The following is a 24275-nucleotide window of genomic DNA, read 5'->3' on the forward strand; positions in this document are numbered from 1 at the left end:
GATCTGTTATCAACCTGGACCCAAAAGTATGTTTCATTTTGATTACTAGAGACCAGGGACCAGAAGCTAATTATTTATTCCATTTAATAGGACCAGGAAGTCCAACCACTATGGAAAGTTGTCTGGAGGTTCCTCAGTCTACTGAAAATGGAGCTACCATATGACCCAGCAATTCCTCTCCTAGGGCTCTACCCAAAGGACACAAAAACATTGATTCAAAAGAACACCTGTACCCCTATGTTTATTGCAACACTATTTATAACAGGTAAGAAGATATGGAAACAACCCAAATGCCCAAAAATAGATGACTGGATCAAGAAGATGTGGTATATATACACTATGGAATATTATTCAGCAATCAAAAAGATAAACTCATGCCATTCGAAGCAATGTGGATGGAGCTAGAAAGAATTATGCTCAGAGAAATAAGCCAGAAGGAAAAAGAAAAATATCAGATGGTCTCCCTTACAGCAGGAATATAAGGGAACCAAATATCAGTATAAAAAACAATAACAGTACAAAACACAACAAAGCAAAATAGACAATTATAAATCAGAGACATACTGCAGGGGAGGAGGGAGAGGGATCAGAGGGAGGGAGGGAGGAGCACAGGGGACTGAAGTGATGGTGCACGAGTGCATTGGGAAAGGAAAATCTATGGGGACTACACCTGAGGGGGTGAGGGGAAGCAAACATTGTTTAAAAATGAACAATGATGTAAAAAAACAATAATTAAAAAAATAATAGGACCAGGAAGAAAGAATGAGAAAGGAAAGATCCCCAGGACCAGGTGTGCCCTTTCTCAGACTGTCCCACAAGAAGCAGCTGCAGTACTTTGTGACCAAGACAAGCCATAAGGAGAGGTCTGGCAAAGGGACATGTCTGCAACATATGTTCAGAGCCTTGGACTCCTCTAAGAGAACAAATGGAGAGTCATGGAGAATTCTCCATGTTTGTACATAATCTAGTTTTTTATTTATTGTGAATAAAGACTATCTAATTGGGAAATACATTCACTGTAGAAAATGTTTGGAAATAACAATCTGAAATCTATTTCCTTATCCCTTAAAAATAGAATATAAAGGGCCTCCCCTGGTGGCGCAGCGGTTGAGCGCTGGGCTGCGAAGCTGCCCGCAGCCTCTGCAGCGCCGGTTCAATCCCCGGCCACCGGTGAGGGTCCCACATGGCATGTAGACCTCACCTGCTGTGCCCGCTACTCCCCTCAGCAGTGTACTTCGTCGGTCTGCCTGTTCTGTTCCCCGCTCTGACTTTGGTGAATTCTCTCACCCTCCCGCGCTTCTGACTGTACCCAGTGCTTGTATAAATAAATAAATAAATAAATAAATAAATACATAAATAAATAAATAAATAAATACATCTTTAAAAATATACATTATAAAAAGCATGAAAATTTAGAATTATGAAAAAGCTGATTTTCAAGTGCATAATGTCTGCATTAGTAAACATTGGGTCATGAAATGTTGTTAGTTCAATAATTATGAATATTTTTAATACACTTGGTCACAAAGCCAAACATAATATAAGGTACCATTTCAAATTTTGTTCACAATTCACTTTTTTTATTATCTAATTCTATGTACAAGTGTGTATCTTTTGATAAATGGGAAAAAGTCAAAACATTTCTTTGTCCTTATAGAATTAGGATATTATTAAATTTTTATTGGAATGAACTTTATAACATTTACAAAAACAATGATATAAACTAAGATAATACTTCCTTTTAATCTATATGCCAAATGACATCATAGTTTAAAAACATCTCTAAGGGTTTCTCAATATTATGTTATGGAGAAAGGGTGAATGCATCTAAAACAGAGATAAACAACGATATTAGGTAAAGATGTAAATGAGACTAGAGATGTAGGCAGAGGTCAATTCTGGGAAGTCTTGCATGTAAAGCCTCAAACAAGGGTCTGAAATATCATTCTCCAGACAAAGTAAATCATTGAAGGTTAGCACCAGGGAAGAAATAAAATTGGTGCAATAGTTTAGAATCATCAGCCAGGAGTGCCAAGTAACATGGGATAGAGAAGAGAGCCTAGAGCAAGAAGGTCATGGGAGGTGCAGGTGGGCAGGGGTCTCTCTGTGGGTAAGGACCTGAATTGAGGGTCATGCAGGGGTTGAACAGACAGGGGAAGATAGGGAAAGGAGAGGGAAAGAGAAGGAAAGCAGGAAAAATGACTGAGAAGGAAGAATGGATTTGCTGTTGACTAAGTACAGAGAAAAAGGGTAAAGGAGGACTCAAATAACCTCAAAGTTTCAAACAGAAACTCCCATGCCACCAACAGGAGAAAGATGAGGAGGAGGAGCAGATGGGTGACTGCATGAAGCTGATAAACCAACACACGGAGGAAAGAATACCAGTCAGACAGAAATAGCCACAGACAGGAAAATGCAGGAACAGAAGAAATCCACTGATAGAGATATGAGCGAACACCGATGAAGAAAATACACAGACAAAATCACAGGAAAAAGAGTTGGAAATAGGGCTAGCAGATAAAATATAGGGTGCCTGGTCAAATTTTGAATTTCAGATAAACAACAAATCGATTTTTAGGGTAAGTATGACCCATGCGACAGGAAATAATTATGCTAAAAATTTTACTCATTGTTCATTGAAATTCAAAATTGACTGGGTGTGCTGCATTTTCATTTGCTATATCTGGCAACCTGGCTGGAAGTGAATTAGGAGATGAACTTCTGGAAGGGGCAGACTCAACTGGAGACAAAGGTCCAAGTGGGCAAATTTATGAAGGAGAAACCCAAACTTGAAATTCTAAAGAAGTTTTTTTTATGCTCAATTTTTAAAAATCACCTAATTTCCCCCTATGTAACTGCTGTCATTCTTTTCATAACATGGTGGCCGTTTGGAGACAAGATGCACATGGGTTTAGTTTGAGGTCACTATAATAGATCACTGGAATCATGCTCAAGAAGAATTCATTGAAAAAGTTTCTCACTCACTTTTTCATCTGTACTTGAAACCTTAGTGAGGTTGGCAGCATCAGATAAACTGCCAAACTATTTTTGCAATATACTAAAATTGTGATATATGGATCATCACAGCAAGGTCTTAAGCATATTTGAACATGTTTACAGTTCAAATAAAATGTTACATGTTTTTATATGTCTAACAAAGAAGAATGATGGTTCTATCACTGAAATATTTCTGCACCTCTGTTCATTACTTATCTTGTCAAGTACTCTCTAAGGGGAAGTATTTTTATCATACCTACACTTTAATAAATTTACTTGAGCCTACTTAATATACAACCCTATTGTACTCTAACTGCTCCTTAAAGTATTTGCAGTATGTGAGCTGAAAGAGAAAAGAGGTTTTTTTTCCTAAGTATTTTTTTTTTCTGAGATAAGAGTGTACTGTACTAAATAAATCTATATAAGCCTCTTTTAAAAGTGACACAGCAATGCACCAGCTAGCTAGTACAGAAATGAAGTAGCCCCTCACACCACAAGGATAACTATTACAAACAACTCTCATCTGTCAACTCACTTAGGGAAAAAGAGCAGCAGTAACTGAATGGCATACGAGAAAGCAACCATCACGCACAGTTATGCATGGCTCAGTCAACACACACAAGTCCCAAGAAAGCCAGTACATGCCAGGACTCTGAGAAGATCTTCCAGGAGCCGTTTTGTGGTGTTTGAGGTCTTAAACAAGGCCAGCAGAGCGCTCTTAAGGGCTCCAAGTTAGCACAAATCCAGAGATATTAAGTGTTTCCCAACTCGGATCACATGATCTTCCTGCTTCAGGATACATGTTTGGTGTTGTCTTAGGAGATGAGAATGACAGAGATTCCTAGTTGCCTCCCCATGGTCATTCTCTCCTTCTTACCTACTTACAATGCCCAGATTTTAACTGGGCACCCAATTAAAAGAACACTTTCCTGTTTCACTTACTGCTTGGTGTGGCCATGTGACTAAAATATGGCTGTTGAGAACTAAGTGAAATGTTGGACAGGACTGCCAATAATTTTCTTTGAAAAGGAACAGCTGCAATCTTCCCTCCTGCTCTTTCCTTCCTGTTGCTTAGGGGGCACATCACACTGAGGATCACCAAAGGGTGTATCTTTGGGCTGAAGTTCAAGAGTTACCTTGTATCATAAGGTGAGGTGATAAGGATGGTGACATAAGAGAAAAAGAGCCAGGTCCCCCAGGGTAATGGAGCTGCCAAATCAGCCTTGGATGCATACCCCCCAAGTTTCTTAATACCATCTTCAGGCCACTATTAAGTTTTTCTATTCCTCACAGATGAATCATTGCTTTAAATATAGTTGTATGTATGTATGTAAACTATCTTAAAGTGTTTATAGTATAGCACATAGTAGAAACTTAACGCATGGCAGTGCTTCTCTATTTAGTGTGATATAACTAACCCCAAACCCCAAATAAATTGACATCTGTAAACCTCCCATTGTCAGATAGATGAGCTCATCGTGAGACACTGCATAAGGACACAGCCAAAATGTGAACAAGTTCCACTCTTGTTCATTTCCTGTGTCACTGTTGAAAGTCCTTAGCTCTTAAACATCTCATTGCTATCATCAAATTGATTTGGCATTATTTACTTTGCTTATTAATTCGAGGCAGAGATTTACCTGTCCAGCTTGTTTTCTTATCCTATTTCTCTGGCATCATGGACATCTTGTTCTTTGGTGGAATCTCTCCCCATCTCTGTGGCACAGGCAGACCTGAGAGTAACCCACCCTCCAGTAATTCTGTTTTGAGGACATATACTCCTATAAACAGAGCTGCCAGCCATATAGAGAAAGCTGAGATTGAAGTCAACATATTTCTAGCCTTCCTGGTAACTTAAGTCAATAAATTCCTTTTTCTTTTTTTTTTAATATTTATTTATTTATTATTTATACAAGCACTGGGTACAGTCAGAAGCGCGGGAGGGTGAGAGAATTCACCAGAGCCAGAGGGGAGAGCAGAGAAGAAGAAATACACTGCTGAGGGGAGCAGCGGGCGTGGCAGGAGAGGTCTGCGCTCCATGTAGGACTCTCGCCGGGCAGCCGCGGCCAGGGATGGAACCGACGCTGCGGAGGCTGCAGGCAGCTTCGCAGCCCAGCGCTCAGCCGCTGTGCCACCAGGGGAGGCCCAATAAATTCCTTTTTCTTTTATTCTTATCTTTGAAAAATTTTGGAGATTAACATTAAACTAGTTATTTTACCATGTGACCCAGAAGGTTCAATGACATATTAAGGATAAAATAGATTAGGAAACACTAAAATCAACTATATCTGAGTGTCCATCTTACTTACTATCTTCTTAGTGCCCTAAAATTTCTGTTCTTATTACTCATATAATATTAGTCATGTAATAGTAATCATACATGGATATTGGTAAATCTTTGGAGCCATGTCATTCAACAAATATATGAAACCATTGCCATGATTTTTACCCTTCTGATGATATTTAAAGAAGCTAATCATGGTTTTATGTCACATGAACATTTAGAAAATAGTTGTAGTGTGCTACTTAAGTTTCATTATGTTGGTGAGAAATCTAAGTTTTATAGTTCTGATATAAATATACCCTCTACCAGAAACATAAATAGCACAACTGTCAGTAAAAATCTCTCGCAGTAAAAAATAAATTCTTTTTTTTAAAAAGTGATATGCAACCTAGGTATTTTATTTAAAAATGATACATCCTGGTCGTAGCAATTTTTGTTTTGTTTCAAAAGAAAATTTGATGTTCTCATGATATACAAACCAAAATAAAATCAGAAGTGAAATGAATATTGACTTTCAAAGGTCCTAGTGCTTGAGAGTGAACACAGGTTAGTAAATTTACATTTCAATCTCTACAGAGCGATAGATGAAGAATAATTTTTAACACAATTGACTGTGCGCCCAAATTCAAGGTGAAAATACAGACATTACTAGGTGAAAACATACTCTAATTCTATTACCATTTGGACAGAGGCAAAATAGAGTCTCATAGGAGATAATCTAACAAGTAAATTAAAAAACCCAGCCATGGGGGTTTTCTTTTTCTTCAACTGTTTAGGTTTGTAACACAGTTTTTTAGCATTAAAAACCTTTCCCAGCTCTAAATATGCTACAATTATATGAACAACACGATTTAATTAGCATGCATTGAGTGTATGGTTCTATAGTGGGAATTTCCATTAATTAAAAGGCATGGAAATACAAAAGCATTAGCTGTAAACAGTTTGAGGAATCAAGAATCTAATTTGCCATGGCACAGCACAGAAAAACTCATTGCAGTTACGTGTGTAATTTTGGCTTGCATAGCAACTGCACATTATCTGGAAGTTTCAGACATCATTTATTCCACTGTATCCACCCACTGGGCATCTACAACGGGGTGGCACCGGGATGGCATCATGACAGGTGCTTGGGAGTCATCAGTGAACAAAACAGAAAAAGATCCTTGTCCTGTGAAGCTGACATTCTAGCAGAGGTGACAGATAATGCACAACTTACACAGTACAGAAGTAAATCAAATATGTCACAAGGTAATTGTTGTGGGAAAAATAAGGCAGAGTAAGGTAGAAAGAGGTCATGGTGGCAGCAGAGAGGGGTGGGCTGCAGGTTTAACTAGTGTGGTTAGGACTCATGAACAACACAGAGATGTTAAAGATGTGACAGTGTGAGCCATGTGGATATCTGGAGGGAGAGCATTCCAAATATAGAAAATAGCTTGAGCAAAAGCCCTAAAGTTGAAGAATCCTAGATTGTTGAAATATGAAATAGGTGAGCAAAGGGGAGGCTATCAGAGGGGAATTAAAGTAAGCTATGAAGTCAGGGCCCCTATGGTTAAGAGGGGGAGGACTTCTTGTTAGTGCTACTTAGATTATTGGTGGAGCCCAGTGTACCATGAAAATGTAGAACGTTGAAACATACTCTGAAATGCAGAAAATGAGAAACAAAATTTCCCTTGTACAAAAAGGGAGAAAGTGCTGCCAAAGATATTAAAATATAAAGTTTTTCCCTTAAAAATGTTATAATACTTACATATGAATTACTTATAATTGGAGAGATAATAAATTTATATCAGTAATGATAAGCTTTCAGAGTGTGAAAAAAATGTTGGTGGTATAATTTTATATAACACAAAAGTAACAATACTTTATTAATATGATAACTTGATTATCATATAACCTTCCTGGCTTGCTGGTTTACATTTTCATTTATTAGATTATCAAAATTTATTTTTTAAGTAACTTTATTTTCAAATGAAAAAGTGAAAGCTCTTGGCTAATGCAACATCACAAAAGATTTTTGGTAATTTTTTTCATTTTGAGAAAGATCTTTTTTCTGATACAACTGTTACTGAAATTAAGACTATTTTATAAACTATGAAAACCAGACAAATTTCTCATAAATAATCTTAAAATGTAGTTTAGTATATCTAAGTTGGTTAATCTTACAAAAAGGTTATCTAAAAAAGATTTAACTCTTCATACAAATCAGTTTCATGTAAGTCTGAATTTAATTTCAAATGCAAATACAATGCACTTTAACGTTTCCTTTGATAACTCCTGCAACCTGCAGAGATTAAACAATAAAAGGAAAGTGGTTTCATGAGTTGCACATAATTCAAAACAACTGCTTATGCATTCTCTCACTCTAAGATTATCAGGAAAAAGTTAATTTTAAAATTGCTTTCCTCATTAATAGAGTCATCAGAAGCATAATATGAAAAGTGTCCTTTCCTCTCGAATGTGATATTCAAATATAATTCTATTTCTAAATCCTTATATATTTGCTTTACAACGTCACAGCAGCTTTTGAAGCTGAAAATTCTAACCTCTTTGAAGAATTCTAACCATTCTTTAATAAGCTTTATTGCACTCCACGTGGCTGTTTGAATTCTGTAGTACTTTTTTTTTCTTTTTCTTTTTTTTAAGATTTATTTATTTATTTATATAAGCACTGGGTACAGTCAGAAGCGCGGGAGGGTGAGAGGATTCACCAGAGCCAGAGCAGGGAGCAGCGGGCACGGCAGGAGAGGTCTGCACACCATGTGGGACCCTCGCCAGCGGCCAAGGATCAAATTGGCCCTGCAGAGGCTGCGGGCAGCTTTGCAGCCCAGCACTCAACCACTGCGCCACCAGGGGGGCCCCCATTCTGTAGTAACTTACTGGTAAAGTTCACTACCTGAGCACCAGCACTTCCTGTGCCAGGGCTTTACCAACCCCAGTAACAGGTCTGGGGACCCACCGGGCAGCCAGGTGCTGTGCCCGTAGGAAGTCCCTATTCTCTCAAGTGGCTCTTCTGCTGATGTCGCTGAGGTCATTACCATCTCTGTGGGTTCAGGTCCCCACACGCCCATCCCTGGTTGTTCCCAGCACCCTAGACTGTTGCCAGGTGTCCAGTAGGCAGCTAATCAAAGACTATTGCGTGGGCACTCCCTGCTGCGCCTGAATACACTTGTGAGCACAATGCTGCTGGACCACCATGTGTGGTCCTGCTCCAGGGCGTGCCCCTCCAGCAATATGCTTCTTTGTCCCATTGCCCTTTGCTTACAAAACACAAGTTCAAAAACACAATTATTAATAAGTTCAATAGGGCAGCAGTGAAGGATTAAACCAAGCATAGGGTCCTTTTCAGTGCAAGGCCCTGAGATACAGCACTGCCTACTCCATGAAACCAGAGCTGCTGCTATACCATCACCAAGAGCTGGGCATTTCTGTAAATGAAATAGGGCACTGAGGAGGCTTAGAGTAGAAAATTTGGGATGGAGGCTTCATAAGACCCCAAACTGGGGTTGGGGGTAAAAATGATTAATATAGTCGTTAAACCAGCTATTGAAATGAAAGATCCTTAGGCAAGGACTATTAAAGAAAATATTCCTAGGAGGACCAGAGGTGGGGATATGGAGATTGAAAGCCATTAGAGAATCTGTCTTTACCAATTAACCCTACTACACACTAGAAGTAAGTGATTTAACAATAGATAACACTTCCACAAAGGAATGAATCCCTCTCTGAAAGAACACAATGTAGAACAACTTCTGCCCAACTGTGTCTACGTAGGTATCTTCTCCTTCCCTTTTTTTCTAATAAACCTGCACTCTTTGGATATAACCAAATATATTCATCTCCTTGGCGAACTTATCACATGCTGCTGAAAGTAACGTAAATTTTTTCTGTGGAACTCTGTGGAAATTTTTCTGAGTTAACCCAAGGACCCCCCTCTCTGAACTTAACATCTCATCAAAATGACATCAGGCACCAGGAAGAGTTCTGAGCAGAGAAGTGACATTATGTGCTTCGTTTATAGTCATTAGTGAGGAATACAGGTTTCTCATTTCACAACAAAAACCAGACTCAATAAGTTCCTTTGATTCAGGCTTTAAACTTGCTTCACACAACTGTGATTTGCTTCAGGACATTAAATATGCTTTGTACAACATTCAACATTCAAAAATCACATTGTACAACCTAAATATACACTTTTTATTTTCATTCATACCCAATAAAACTAAGGGAAAAAGTGATTTCTAAATCTTTATTCAGATAAACATTAGATCAAGTCTACTTATAAAATGTGACCCTGATTTAACTGAACATGCTTGATTATACAACAGAAGCTGAGGGGAGAGAGGTAGTTGTATGAGTATGACGGCAGGAGGAAACAGGGATTCCACCAGACCTCTTTGCATCTTAGACCATGCCATTTGTTGACCTTTGTCAAGGTCATAGCTTCTACTGAAGCCCAACTGCCATTCCTTGTCCACACTGATTCTCCAGACTCTCCTTCTCTCCCTGAAAGACTTTCAACTTCTGTTCCTGCCAGAGTTTCTCAGTTCATATTGCCAAGAGGGACACAGTCATGACCCAGATAGTTTCTTTTGGCCAACACTCCTCCAGACCCACCTCCTAAGCCATGGGCAGCCTTTGCTTGCTGCCATGACCCAGATTCCTTCTTCCAGCGCCATCTGCCATGGCTTCCAGGAGAAATGTTACAGGACTACAACAAAATTCTCTGAGGTCACTCCCACCCACACTGGAAACTGGGTGCAGGACAGTTATCCATTTTCTGTATCTGTAAGGATGGTGGGCATGGAAGTGACTTCACTGAGTTCTTACCCAAAATGTCTTCAGACTCATAGCTTAATATCTTTCATCTCAGTATGTCATTGTGCCTGAAATTGCATCAGTTTTGAACTAATTTGGTAAGCAAGGATTTTTTTATAACAAAAATTCCTCTAAAATAGTTAAGACTTACTTGCAGTACCTGATAGTTAGCTAACGCTCAATAAATGCTAACTGAATGAGTGATGAATAAAGTTAAGTTTATCGGTCTAATAGTTTTCCTGAAAATAGATACATTGAGTGAAGACATTTGATGGAAAAAAGAAGCATTATGAATATTTGATAGGACCTGAGAAAAGGGTGCAGGAATTAACCATACAGAGATATAGTATTGTAACAGGGTGGTCCCCAGGAAAGGGGGAGGTTCCAGGTTTCCTGCCCCACCCAAAAGAAGGGTGGAGCTAAGAGAGAGAAGCTGCAGAGGAGACTGAGGAAGAAAGGAAGCAGGATGGAGAGCCAGAAGGAGACCTGGAGGAGGCACATGGAGCCTAGAGATATGTGAAGAAACTACACTTGCCTTTTGGTCGTGGACTGGTTGAAACAGATGTGGGCGAGAGACCCGTGGGGAGGTGACAATGGCAGTTTTTGTCTTGATTTGGATTTTGCTCTTTTCCTTCTAGACTTATCTGGTGGTTTCTGATCCTTTTCTGTGGTTCCCCACTGGAAAATGCTTTAGACTTGTGACAGGCTTTGTGGGCCTTGCTCTGGGCCAATCCTGCTAGGGTGGACTTTTACCTACGTGGGGATGGGTAATTTTGGGTACTTAATTTAGAAACTATATTCTTTGCCTTTCCTACATTGCTTCCTAATTGTATTAAAGTTCCTTCTCATTAAAGTCTCATATGTTTTGTGTTGATGCGGCAGATGGCAGAACCTATTTAGAGAGGCAGGTTTACAGGGTCTGGGATGCCCCTCTCCCTGTCCTGTAACAGATTGTCTAGAGTATAGGAGGAGAAATCCAGGAGGTAGGAAGAAAAAGGGAAGTTGCCTTTCACCTCCCAAACATGTCCTCCCTCGACACTCACCAAGATATGAGACACATCTCATTTTTGCCTATTTATTTTAGACAAGAGAAAAGATTTAATTCTGTTGAATGCTGCTGAAAGATCAAAAAATAGGTCTACCTATTCAGTGATATGAACATTATTGGTGAATTTAACAAGAACGATTTCACTGAAATGGTATGAAATATATAAATGTATCTGTATGATAAAGCAATTTAAGGCTCAAAGGACTCTGAAAATAAGACCTATTCTAGTCTCAACTCCATAACCTAATTGCTGTGTGATTTTGCAGAAGTCAATTAAATGTTCAGAGGCCCATTTCCTCATCTAAAATGGGAATAACAATGGCTCCCTATGCAGAGTTATTGTGAAAATTAAGTGAGATAATACATTTGAAAGTCCTATATGAGGCTGTCAAAATTCTATATAAATTTGATGTATTCTTCACTATCAATAATAAGTACATTTGTTGATGTTATTTAGCAAGAAGTGGACAAAAAATCTGACTACAATTCATGGCCAAGCATAAAAGGAAAGGCCATATTCACTGAGAATGGTAGAAATTCTGCTAAAAGAGCTTTGCTGCAAGTAAAGCAATTTCAAATGATGAAGATATTTAGAGCAGCAAGTGATAAAGCACTTGATAAATTTACTGCAATGCTTTCCCCAACAATTTCAACAACATATTTTAAGTATGGTTGTGCTTTTTGCCAAAGTCTATTATAAATTCAACTAACTATAGGAAAATCTTGCCAGTTGTAATCAGTCACCACACAGTTGTATAGGAAGGATTTTCCAGAAGGTTTTGCACTTATTTGCTTTCCTTGATTAGCACTCTTTTGGAGGATATTAAGGTGAATAACGGTAACTAGCAATTTCTTTGAATCATCTGTGAATACATCCTCAACTACTGATATAAAGATCTATGATAAAATTGCAAAGTTGTGCCTTGGGAAAAACCAAGTCTAAAAACAGTGAAGGGGGAGATCCATAAAGAAAAGGTATGTGGAACTTGATAAAATCCTGAATTGGAATTAAAAAATCTTCTCCTATAAAAATGTTAAAAAAATGTTGTTGGGGAGGGGCCTTCCTGGTGGCGCAAGGGGTTAGGACGCAGCACTATGAAGCTATCCGCAGCCTCTGTAGGATGAGTTCAATTCCTGGCCAGCCAGGGAGCTACCCACATGGCACAGCAGACCCCTCTGACTTGCCCACTGTTCCCCTCAACAGTGTATTTCAGTCAATCTGCTGTTCTGTTTCCTACTCTATCTCTGGTGAATCCTCTCACCCCCCAACACCTCTCGCCTGTACCCTAGTTCTTGTACACATTAAAAAAAAATCTTTAAAAAAAATGTTGTTGGGAAGCCAAAAATGGATGAGAATATTGCTATTCTTAAACACACCAAATGTGTTTCCCACTCAGGGCCTCTGCATGTGCTCTTCCCTATGAACTGGGGCTAAGTCTGGTTCCGGTAGAGTTCATTGGATCATCATGCACATGAAGTACTCATTATGGTATCAATTTCCCCATTCACAGATAAAAAACTGAGATATGTAAAGATTAAGAAGCTTGCCCAAGGCCACACAGCTCTTAAGTATTTAATTAAGACCTGAACCTACTTGTAGCGCTCCAAAGTCCATGGCCTTCATCAATGTATTACAGTCTCCCATAATTATCTCTTTAGAGAAAACATTTAAATTCCTGAAAAATAATCATTATCACATACATATCTAACTTAGTCCAAACAGTTTCTGATTTATCTGTGACTTTTTAATTGTTGTAGGAATGTTGATAACCAAGTATTAATCCAAGAGAGGAATTCTTCAGTGCCTGAATTCCTGGGATAGTGTGCAAGTCCCTTACCCAGAAGTGCCCTGGCTTTAGTGTAAAGTACTTCAGTTTATTTAGAAATAGGTGGGATGTAATTACACACAAATAAACACCAATTTCAGAATTGTGAAGTGGTTTAGACTATATCTCGGATCTCTGAAAAAAACCATGAGTACCTTCTGTCCCTACCCTGATTTCCCTCTCACACACACACATACCACTCTTAAGCTCTGCTAAGCTTTATGTGAATCTCAAGTTCAGTGTGCATCAGAACAGTTTGCAGGGCTTGTTAAAACACAGGTTGATCTGAGTCTGTAGGTCTGGGTGAGGCCTGTGAATCTGCATTCCTAACAAGATCCCAGGTGATATCATTGTGCAGGTCCAGGAAACACACACTTTGAGAACCACTACACTAGAAAATGGAGTGGATATCTAGTGTTACTTTTGATTTATGGATAAAGCCTTGGTCCAAAAAATATTTCAGGAATGAACCAAAAGTAAAACTCCTTTTTATAAGAGATAAAGCCCATCACCATGCATTCAGCAAGTTAGGGAAGGCTGCAGCTCCAAAGAGATTATCCTCTACCAGCTAATTCTCTCACTCAACAGACCTTCAGTGAGTATGAGTATCTAATGTACCCCAACACTGTTCTAGGAGCTGGGTAGTCACATGCAGCAGGGAATAAAGATAATAGTCCTTGTCTACACAAAGGTTACATTTGCATGGGCAGAGGCAGACAGTAAACAAATTTAATAAGTAAATAATGCATAAAGAAAAATAGAGTACAGTGAGGGGTAGTGTGGGGTGAGGGCTGTTATTTCCTTTCCGGAAGGAAAGGAAGGGATAAGCCAAGAGGTAGCTGGGAGAAGACTGTTCCAGGGAATAGCACATGCAGAGGCCCTGAGTTGGGAACACATTTTGTGTGTTCAAGAATAGCAATATTGGGTGTCCCTGGTGGCACAAGGGGCACCTATGAAGCTATCCGCAGCCTCTGCACCACGAGTTCAATCCTCAGGCAGCCAGGGAGCAACCCACATGACGCAGCAGACCTCTCCTGCCTCACCCGCTGCTCCCCTCAGCAGTGTATTTCATCAGTCTGCCTGTTCTGCTCCCTGCTCTGGCTCTGGTGGATCCTTTCACCCCCCACACCTCTGGCCTGTACCCCAGCTCTTGTATGCATAAAAAAATCTTTAAAAAAAAGTATAGCAATATTTAAAAACAATGATTTATTTAGATCATAAAAACAAAACAGTGGTTACCAGAAGGTAAGGGGAAAAGGGGCAAGATAAATTGGGTAAAAGGGGTCAAATGCATATTGAAGGATGGGCTTAGACTTTTAGCAAAAATAAAGTAGTACATGTAGATACTGATTTATCATGATGTACACCTGAAACCTAGATAATGTTATCAACCACTGTTACTTCAATAAAACATTTTTAAATAATGTTTTAAATTATTTACAAAAGAGGGGAATTTCCTATTATCCTAGAAGATTACTGGGCTAAACTGTAACAGTGTGATAGCCATAGAAAAGGGAGGTTCCAGTTTCCCTGCCCCACGAAGGGAAGGGGGAGCTGTGCAGGGAGGAGGAACTAGAGAAGACTGGGAGAAGGAAGGAGGGATTTCAAGATGAGCTGGAAGAGGTGGGGGAGCAGAGGGACGTCTTGACTGATAACTACTTATCAGCTCAAGGGTCAACTGTGAACTACTTTCCCTGGAATCCTAGCTTCATGATCCCCTTGCGGGATCCCCTCAGCAGTGTATTTCAGTCAGTCTGACTGTTCTGTTCCCCACTCTCTCTGGTGAATCCTCTCACCCCTGTACCTCTGGCCTACACCCAAGTTTTTGTATGCATAAATGAATAAATCTTTAAAAAAATGCTTTTAATTTTATCAGTGATTTTCGTCATCATATCTATATGTAAATCCAGTGATTTTCTTCATATATCATCATGTACATCATCATGATGATGAAAATCACTGGATGAAATTAAATATATATTTAAATGCATGTATGTATACACACAATATGTATATATACATACACAACATATATAGGTGTGCATATGTATACACATACACACATTCTCAGTCATCACAATCAAATTGTTTCATACAACTCTCAGGCAGTTTTTTGGGAGATGTATTTTATCAAACAAAACACGATTAAAAATATGTTAAAGTCATTTTCCAGTTATGTTTTTTCTATGAAAACTATTCTTTAAAAAAATCACATATTGTAGGGCCTCCCCTGGTGGCTCAGCGGTTGAGCGCTGGGCTGCGAGGCTGCCCACAGCCTCTGCAGAGCTGGTTCGATCCCTAACTGCCGGCGAGGGTCCCACATGGCACACAGACCTCTCCTGCTGCACCCACTGCTCCCCTCAGCACTATATTTCATCAGTCTGCCTGTTCTGTTCCCCGCTCCGGCTCTGGTGAAGTCTCTCACCCTCCCACGCTTCTGACTGTACCCAGTGCTTGTATAAATAAATAAGTAAATCTTTTTAAAAAAATCACATATTGTAAATAAATGCTGACTTAAATTGGCATTATCGTCATTGCCATTCCATTACAATCACTCTGAATATAATGATATTTAAATAAAGCTGTCTGAGGTTTTATATTTTTTAATTGTAAATAAAGTATGAAAGCAATAAAAAGACAGGTGATGTAAAAAAAAATTTTAAAGTGTTACACTTAAGAGTTTAAATTTAAGAATAATAGTAAAAGTCACAAAAGGCATCAGTGTAATGTTATCAGAAAATTCAGGGTAGCAAGAAGAGATACATGTTTATAAACCACACATCTGGTGAACTGAAATTGTGGCCGGAAGTTGAACAGAGCTATGGGAGCAATGGCTTTTTGTACAATTCAGTGATGACCATTATTTTCTGCTGAGAGTCATCTTTGAGAAAAATTAAATGTTTACTGTCAGGCGTGTTTTGGTACATGTCAAGTGGGGTTAATTTTATTGAGTCACATGGGGAAGAAGTGTGAGTCTAGCAGCTTAGGTTACCTAATTTACTGACAAGAACATGACAGAAGAAAGAGCACTAGAGTTTTCATATCTGGGAATATTAATGTTTTATTTGGAAATAATTATAAAGAGTACAGAGTGGTTCTGTGCAGCCTCTACTCACTTTCCCCCAATAGTTACACAATGTATAGCCACAGTATATTATGAAAAGCAGGAGGTTGACATTGGCACAATAGGAGTGCATTGTTCTATGCTGTTTTATCACGTCAGGATTACAGTAGCCATCACTGCAATCAACATACAGAACGAATCCATCCCCATGAGATCTACTGATGTTGATATTTGACCCGTTTGAAGGAAGTCTGGAAACCTTACTCTCCTTAAAGTGTCCTTAACCTACCTATTTATAACAAAACTGTCACCAGACAATGCTATATACTTTGCTTCATCAAATACAATTTTTCTAACTCAAGAGAAGGAAATTTTGTTTTATTAAAGCACATATTTGCTCTTTCTCCCTTTCAAATGTTCCAAGTTTTTTTCCCCTAAATTTCTTTTCTTTTCTCAAAACTTCTTTTATTCCTTCTTCTCCCATAAATACACAGGCAATTAATTATCTTAGTTTTCCTTTTCTGGAAATATCTTTCCTTTGCCTATATTCTTGAAGGATAATTACACTGAATATAGAATACAGAAATACCAACAGTTTTCTTTCAGTACTTGAGAATATTCTGCTTTCCTTCTAGATTCCATGATTTCTGAGAAGAATTCCATTATAACTGAAATTATTTTTCCCGATTGACAAGATATTTCTCTCTCACTGCTCTGTTGTTAATTTTCCAAAGTTGATTATGATTTGTCTTATTGTGGATTTCTTTGAGTTTATCTTGTTAGGAGTTTGCTGAGATTTGTGAAGTTCTAGGTTTATGCCTTTTGCCAAATTTGAGGAATTTTCAGCTATTATTTCTTTGAATACTTTTCATCCCTACTCTTTCTCCTCTCCTTCAGGGCTCTGCTGACATGAATGTATTTCAGTCAATCTGCTGCTCTGTTCCCCACTCTGTCTCTAGTGAATCCTCTCATCTCCCCGCATCTCTGGCCTGTACCCAGCTCTTGTATGAATAAACAAATAATCTTAAAAAAAAAAAAACCAGAGAAAAAGATATCAGTAAAATAAAGACACCCTACTGAATGGGAGAAAATATTTACACATAATACATCTGACAAAGGGTTGATATCGAAAATATAACTCTACAAAAAGAAAACAATTAACCCAATTTAAAAATGGGCAGAAGAGCTAAATAGATACTTCTCCAAAGAAGACATACAGATGGCCAACAGGCACATGAAAAAATACTCATTATATTTATCATCAGGGAAATGCAAATCAAAACCACAAAAAAATACCATATCACACTCTGAGAATGGCCCATATTAAAAAGAACAGAAACAAGTATTGGCAAGGATATGGGGTGAAAGTACACTGTTGTAGTTTGTGTACTTGTGCACTATTGGAGGGAATGTAGGCTGGTCCAGCCCCTATGGAAAACAATATTAATTATGTTTAAATTAAACATGGTTCATTCCTCAGTGGAAAACAAAATATTAAAAATAGACCTACCATATGACCTGGCAATTCCACTCTGTGGTATCTACCCAAAGAATACAAAAACACTAATTCTAAGGGATACAGTTACTTCTATGTTCAGTGTAACTCCTATTTAGAATATCTAAGTTATGGAAACAGCCTAAGTGCGCAAGGACAGAGGAGTGAATCAGAAAAAGATGGTGTGTACATACACATACAAATACACACACACACACACAAATAGAATACTACTTAAATACAAAAAAAAATGAATTTGCCATTTGTGACAACACAGATGGAACTGGACAGGGTCATGCTAAGCGAAGTAAGTCAGAAGGAGAAAGACAAATACTTAATGGTATCACTTATATTGGAATATAGAAAAACAAAATAAAGGATCAGTTAAAACCAAAATAACAAACCCCTGATATCTGTCTGCAAAACTGAGAAACCAGAAAGGAAGGGTGGTGAGGTGGGAGTGTTGGGTGGAGGGGACTCAGTAGAACATGGTGGAGGATTGTTGGGGCATAGGTATGAAAATGTACGTTTGTAGAGGTTTGAATCTATAACCCCCAAAGCAGATACAGCAATGTAAACCAACTTTACCTCAATAAACATAATTTGAAAAAAAAGTAAATAAATAAAATACCAAATTTCCAGATTTTTCCAAAATCACTCATTACACATAAATTTCCAAAACATCAAACTAGAATTCTGCAGCTTGACAGCTACATGGCATAGGACCTCTGAAAAGTCCAAACCTCAATTTTTCTCCCTATATCTTTACATAAAATTGCCACAGGATGATGTGCCATATTTGCTGGTTGCTTCAGGTATTGCCTGACATCACTACAAACTCCCAAGATCAATTCACTCCAGCTTGAGACAGGTAACACCAGGTAAAATACTCAATAAGGCTACCCACTCTTACATTTACTGCAGTACCAGACACCATCTACATTTATGGACCTACTAATATTTATCTTTATTTTAAACCTAATCCAAAATGAATGAGCAAAATGAATATGAAAAAAGGCAGTTTTTACATGTTATTAAGATCCATAGGCCATATTTCAGAAAAACCGCAGTTCCAAAGAGCTAGCATGATGGAGTGCTTGCTAGTGAGATGTATTAAATAAATAACCACAAAGCTTCTTTTACTGAATTTACAGCGATAAAGAGTTAAAACTTTACGACTTCTCACCAACAGTCATGCAACTCTGCAATCATCTGGACTTGAATTAAGAGAAGATAAGTCGAAATTGTGAGATCTCAGAGTTACAGAATTTTGGAAAGGAACATGACTGATTTTATCTAGTTCTAATTGTATACAGTAACCAGGATTAAGCTACAATGTTAACCCAATAGAACAGCTTTAAAGTGCCTGTTTGGACGGGCTGCTGATAATGTGTTCTGAAGGCTAATCCTCACTGAGAATAGCAGGCATTTCTGTTTAACATCTAAAGTGGCCATTTCCATGCAGTAGGTCTGCCAAATTACAAAATCCTTAATCCTTAAAAACCAGTTATCAAGTTATGGGGATAAATATTATTTCAGATATTGTTTCTAAATCACACTTTATATTTTACCATTTCAAAGCCGCATAGTCCAAGTTTTCATAAAATGTGAACCATACATATAACATAAAAGTCAATGAAAATAATAAACCCTCCCCATGGCTCTTAATTTAGTAAATTAATTGGCTTAATAACTCTCTCCCTCAGAGAACAATCAAAGAAAGCTATGCCTTTATCCCATCTGTCTATCCACTTTTGCAGCACACAGTACTGCCGAGCAGGATGCCAGGCTAGTGACAGTGGCCACAGCCCATGGTGGCAAGCAACATCCAGGGAAAAGAGGACTCTCACACCCAGCAGACAAGTTCAGGGCATACCCTGCCCATAGCACATGCCTTCCTTCCCCACTGACACAAGGGCACAGTAAACAGAAGCAGTATTCACATATAGATAGATTCCCTATAAGAGGAGAGTATACTTATCAAAAGACTTCAGCGTCTAGTCCCAAGGAGTCTTTGAAAAAAAAAAAAATATATATATATATTAACAAAATAGCATTCTCATGTGAGTTTAGTTCCAGCAGCCTGGAACACAAGAAGCTGAGGGCCAAGCTCGGAAATGTAGTCATTATGCTGAGGTAGAGCTGGCTCAACCATTACTAGGCCTCTCATACTTGGCCTTCATCCATCTAACCATATAGTTGAAATGTCGCATTGAGGCAGAGCATATGGTTTAACAGAAAACCGTCTAGGACTCTGCCACCACTAGCCAAGTTGCAATGAGTAGTGTCAATTCATCTCTCCAATCCTCAAAGATTTGCAGATCTTTTAAAATGAGAGTAATAAGAACTATTCTGTCAATCTCACTGATATGTTTTGAAGCCCAGAGTCTAAATCTAACACAAACAGCTATCTGAATAGAAGGTATTAATGCTATCATCATCACATGCCCTGCAGCCTGAGCATATAATTGATACACTGAAACACATGACCACAATTATCTGAGAATTGAAGACAAGATGAAAACCACTAACCCACTGAACAAAATCTAGGAAATCCTACCTCTCAGCAACTGGTTTGGCAATGTTTTCAAAAATGATCTCTTGGTTTACATCCTGATCAAAAATCCTTTGAAATCTGCAAATGTGAAAACAATAATTATTTTAAAACAGAGTCTTCAAATGCTATTGGATTAATAATTTTTCTGAAAGCTTTAAATGACTCCATATTTATATCACTGGGCTTACTTAACCTAACACAATATTAGCCCTGTGGTCCCGGCCACACTGTGCTATGTACCTCTGTATACAAATGATGGATAAACAGTACTGCTTTGACAAGATCTGCACAATAAATCCCTCTGAAAAACTGCAGCAGCTTTGAACCAAATAATAAACTGTGTGTTTTTTAGCTCTCAAGAGGGACAGTGTCTGCAATTGGCATCATATTCAAATCTAGATAAGTGCATGAAATGGAAACCCAAGAACAGGATGTAAACAGCCAAAGAACTTCTGATATCTGACCTGTAAGAAAAGAAGACAGCTGTGAAAAGTATGATGACTCAAATTAGTTTTAAAAATTTGAATTGAAGTTTATTTTCTCTTAATTAAGTCTGGCATCACAGTATCAGCCACTTAATAATTTGTAGGACAATTTTGCTTCATTCTGCTCATCGTTAGTCAAAAGTCAAAAAGAGGCTGGAAGGGATCATGCTCAGCGAAATAAGCCAGAAAGAAAAAGAATACCGGATGGTCTCACTCATAGCAGGAATCTAGAAAACCTAAGTAAGGGACCAGGAAAAAGAATAAATATAAGAAAGAAAAAATCAAAATCAACAAACAACTATGAACCAGAGACACACAATGGGGGGGGGGGAAGGAGGAATTGGGGTCAAAATAAGGGGGGTACAATTGTATGGGGAATATAAAAATAAAAAAAAAAGATACAGAGGATTCTACTATGCAGATATACATGGGGAAAAAAAGTCAAAAAGAGAAGTCTATCAGGTTGCCAGTTCATAATATGGGAAGGTGGAATGGTGTCAATTTCCCTCATCTTGCAGTGGCATTCTGATTTAGCTTAGCACAGGATCACAAGCTCAGTAAAATACCTGGAATTAGAAACACATTGCTACCAGCAAATATGACCCCATGAAAACATCATGGGGAGAAAGTGAGGGAGGGAGGGACTGATGGAGGGAGGGAGAGAGAGGGAGAAAGAGAGAGAGAGAGAGAGAGAGAGAGAGAGAGAGAGAGAGAGAGAGAGAAGGAATATGAATGAGAATAAGCTAAGCATATAGGGCAATGAGTTAATAATTAAAGACTCTCTCACTAAAGAGTGCAGGAGAGTCAATTACAGTATTCTTTTACTTTTCTGTATATTTAAAAGTTTTCAAAATAAAAACAGGTGAGAGGGGTTAAAGCAAAAACCTGAAACAAACATACTGAGGGTATCCTAAGCAGTTTTCAAAGTGACTTAGGAACCTTTGGTCTATGTGTCTGCCTTGGCAAGTGAATTGGGCAAATGTCCAATTAAAGTATAGACTACATGAAATTTAGGGCCGTTTTCATTAATGAGTTCAGAAGGATGTCTGGAGTAGCATTGGAAATATAACATGAAATGAAATTCATTTTCTTTAATCAACATTAACTTCAAAAGAGCCCTAAAACTGACCAACCTCCTTTCGGAAGAAGCAAATAACAAAACTACATAAAAGAGAGATTGTAAGGGACTCTGGCTGCTATGTCATTTTGCAGCCAAGATTCTATTTTACACAGTAATATTTACTGAGTGTGCCTAGAACACTCCTTAAACCCCGAAGGTATATACGAGCCTCAGAGATGAACACTAGCATAACACAAGGGCTCTGGAGGATGATAAGGCTGGTTTGCTTTTTTTACCAGGTCAGTGATGACTAAGTTAATCAATTAGCCATTCCCAACCGCACATCTTTAAGTGATAGGAATTACATCACACGGCATGTAAAGCAAAAGAGATGGCAGGAGTTTTAGTAAATCACATAACATGCATTAAATACCAAATATCATCATCCCTCCCAATTTTTTATATAATGTAGTTTACAGTAATCTGAAAAGGTATTATAATCAGCTGTCTTCTGAAAACGACTGAAGAACAAAATAAAGTCACAGAGTTTAACAAACTCAGTCTAATCTTTTAAACAAGTTGCGGCCTATGGAATAAAGCCATTCACTCATGGTCCTGGAACTAGTCAATAAATTGCCTTGAGCTATAATTTAGGATTCCTGATTCCTAGGAAGTCTCATAAAAAGGGGATGGTCCATGTTCCCCGTCCCACCTAATGGCAGGTGGAGCTGTGGGGTGAGGAGACACAGGAAGTTGAAGAAGACACAGAGAAGTCTTGGAGGAGACATGTCGAACAGAGACATGTGATAAGTCACACTTGCCTATCAGCTTTGGACTTGCACCAGGGACTTGGGGGACATGGAAGGAGACACATGGAGTCGGGACATGTAGAGACACTTGGAAGAAACAAGTAGGCAAAATCACTTGTATAGGGTAGACTCTTGGGGAAGCTGACAATGGCAGTCATTACTTTGATTTGTACCTTAATTTTGCTCCTTTTGAAACTGGGGCACTGCAGCGTGGACTGCAGGGCAAAGTTGGTATTTTCCCATCCCCACTAAATGGCAGGAGCCATTGGAAAAACATGACAGTTTTCCCTGCCGAGTCAGAAGTTGCTGCCTGTGAGCAGCCCCTCCCTCAGGAGCCATCTGGGTTTTGACACAGAGCTCATAAGGGGCTTCCCACTGGCTGCTCAGCATTGCCTTTGGGCAGCACGTCAGCTGTCCTGCAGCAGAAGGCTACATGGAGGCTCAACACTGGCTGGGTTCAATGTCCAGCCTGGCACTAAACTTTTTATACATGGTGCCTGGATCATAGAATGGACCAATGGGGTGTGAGCTAAGTGAACCAATGGTGTTCATCAGGTCATTAGTTAATTATTTGGTGCCAGTTGGGCCATTTACCTTAAAATGGTCCAACTGGTCACTTAGAATTGAAAATGGTCCAGTCAGGGAGAGGCCCTAAAAGAAGGTAGAAGGCAACGCAGAAGCCAGCTTGAGCCTCCCAGGCTCCCATTTTGTGCTTGAAGAAAGAAGAAAGGAAGAAGAAAGAAGAAAGCATCCAGCTGCCAACCTCTGAAGAGAAGCCAAAGAGCTTTGGCCTTGCTGCTGCCACTGCCTGAAAAGAGCACCAAAGTCCCTGGGCCTGGTGTCTTAAAGAGCTGTTTGTTGTTGGTGTGGAACAACAACTCACAGGGAGCTGCAATGCTGGTATTTCTAACACCATCTCTGGTGACCAGGTAACCAGCACTACTGGCCAGTGCTGCCCAGCACCATTGACAGGTGACTAACACTCTGTGTCTGGGTCACTTTTGAGAGTTGTCAACATAGTACATGGTCCAGCACCATCTCTCAGTGTTGCTGCCTCTGTGGCAGTCTGATCCAGTGTCTAGTGTGTCTATCCTGACCTTCAGACCATTCCTGCAGTGTCATTAAAGTGGCTCTGCATATGAGCACCTCCAGCTGTGGTGAGGTGGACCCTGGACCCTGCTTGCCAGCATATCAAAAGCTCCAGGCCCTCGTTGGCTGGACAACACCATCTTGAATGAGTGAACTTTTGTTTGGGAATTTTGGACACTCTGGACACTATCTGGGGTGAGACAGCCAGCCACTTGTGGCCTTAGGAACTCTTTGTTTTCCCTGTTTGTTAAACAAACCCATTGTTGTCATTCCCTGAGTGGTCTTGCATTTGTGCACATAGGTGAGAACCCACAGACAGTGACCTGTAGGCTAACACTTTCATTCACTGAAAAGTTGAATAGACTTTTTCTAAACTCCATCTTGACTCACCATATGCTAATCTCCTCCCACTCCAAACCGGTTATTCCTGGTTTCCCTCATGCCAGTAAATGACAACTCCATCCTTCTAAATGTTCAGTCCAAAACTGTTAGGGCGTCCTTGCTGTTACACCCTATAACCAACCCATCAGCAAACTCTGTTAGCTCTGACCTTCAAAATACATCCAGAATCCAAATCTTTCTCAACATTTCCACTTGCTATTACCCTGGCTTAAGATACCACTTGCCTGGTCTCCCTTGCAATAACCTAACGGGTCTCCTTCAGCTCCCTTACTATTTCACACATGTCAGCAAGGATGATCCTGTTAAGACATAAGTGATGTGATTTCATCCTTCTGTGAAAAATC

At 39.1% G+C, this 24275-nt stretch overlaps 1 protein-coding gene across 2 annotated transcripts in view; it reads right to left on the reverse strand.

The window, feature by feature from the left end:
• KIF6 (kinesin family member 6) overlaps positions 1-24275 on the reverse strand; it is a 436358-nt gene that overhangs the window by 405651 nt on the left and 6432 nt on the right. For both annotated transcript variants that reach the window (XM_037519645.2, XM_054698762.1), the window contains one exon: positions 20090-20164. In XM_037519645.2, the coding sequence (XP_037375542.2) occupies positions 20090-20164 (75 nt within the window). The remainder of the gene's footprint in view (positions 1-20089; positions 20165-24275) is intronic.

This window comes from Talpa occidentalis, unplaced genomic scaffold (genome assembly GCF_014898055.3).
Source record: "Talpa occidentalis isolate TD23 unplaced genomic scaffold, MPIMG_talOcc4v2.1 talOcc4.2, whole genome shotgun sequence".
NCBI classification, from domain to species: domain Eukaryota; kingdom Metazoa; phylum Chordata; class Mammalia; order Eulipotyphla; family Talpidae; genus Talpa; species Talpa occidentalis.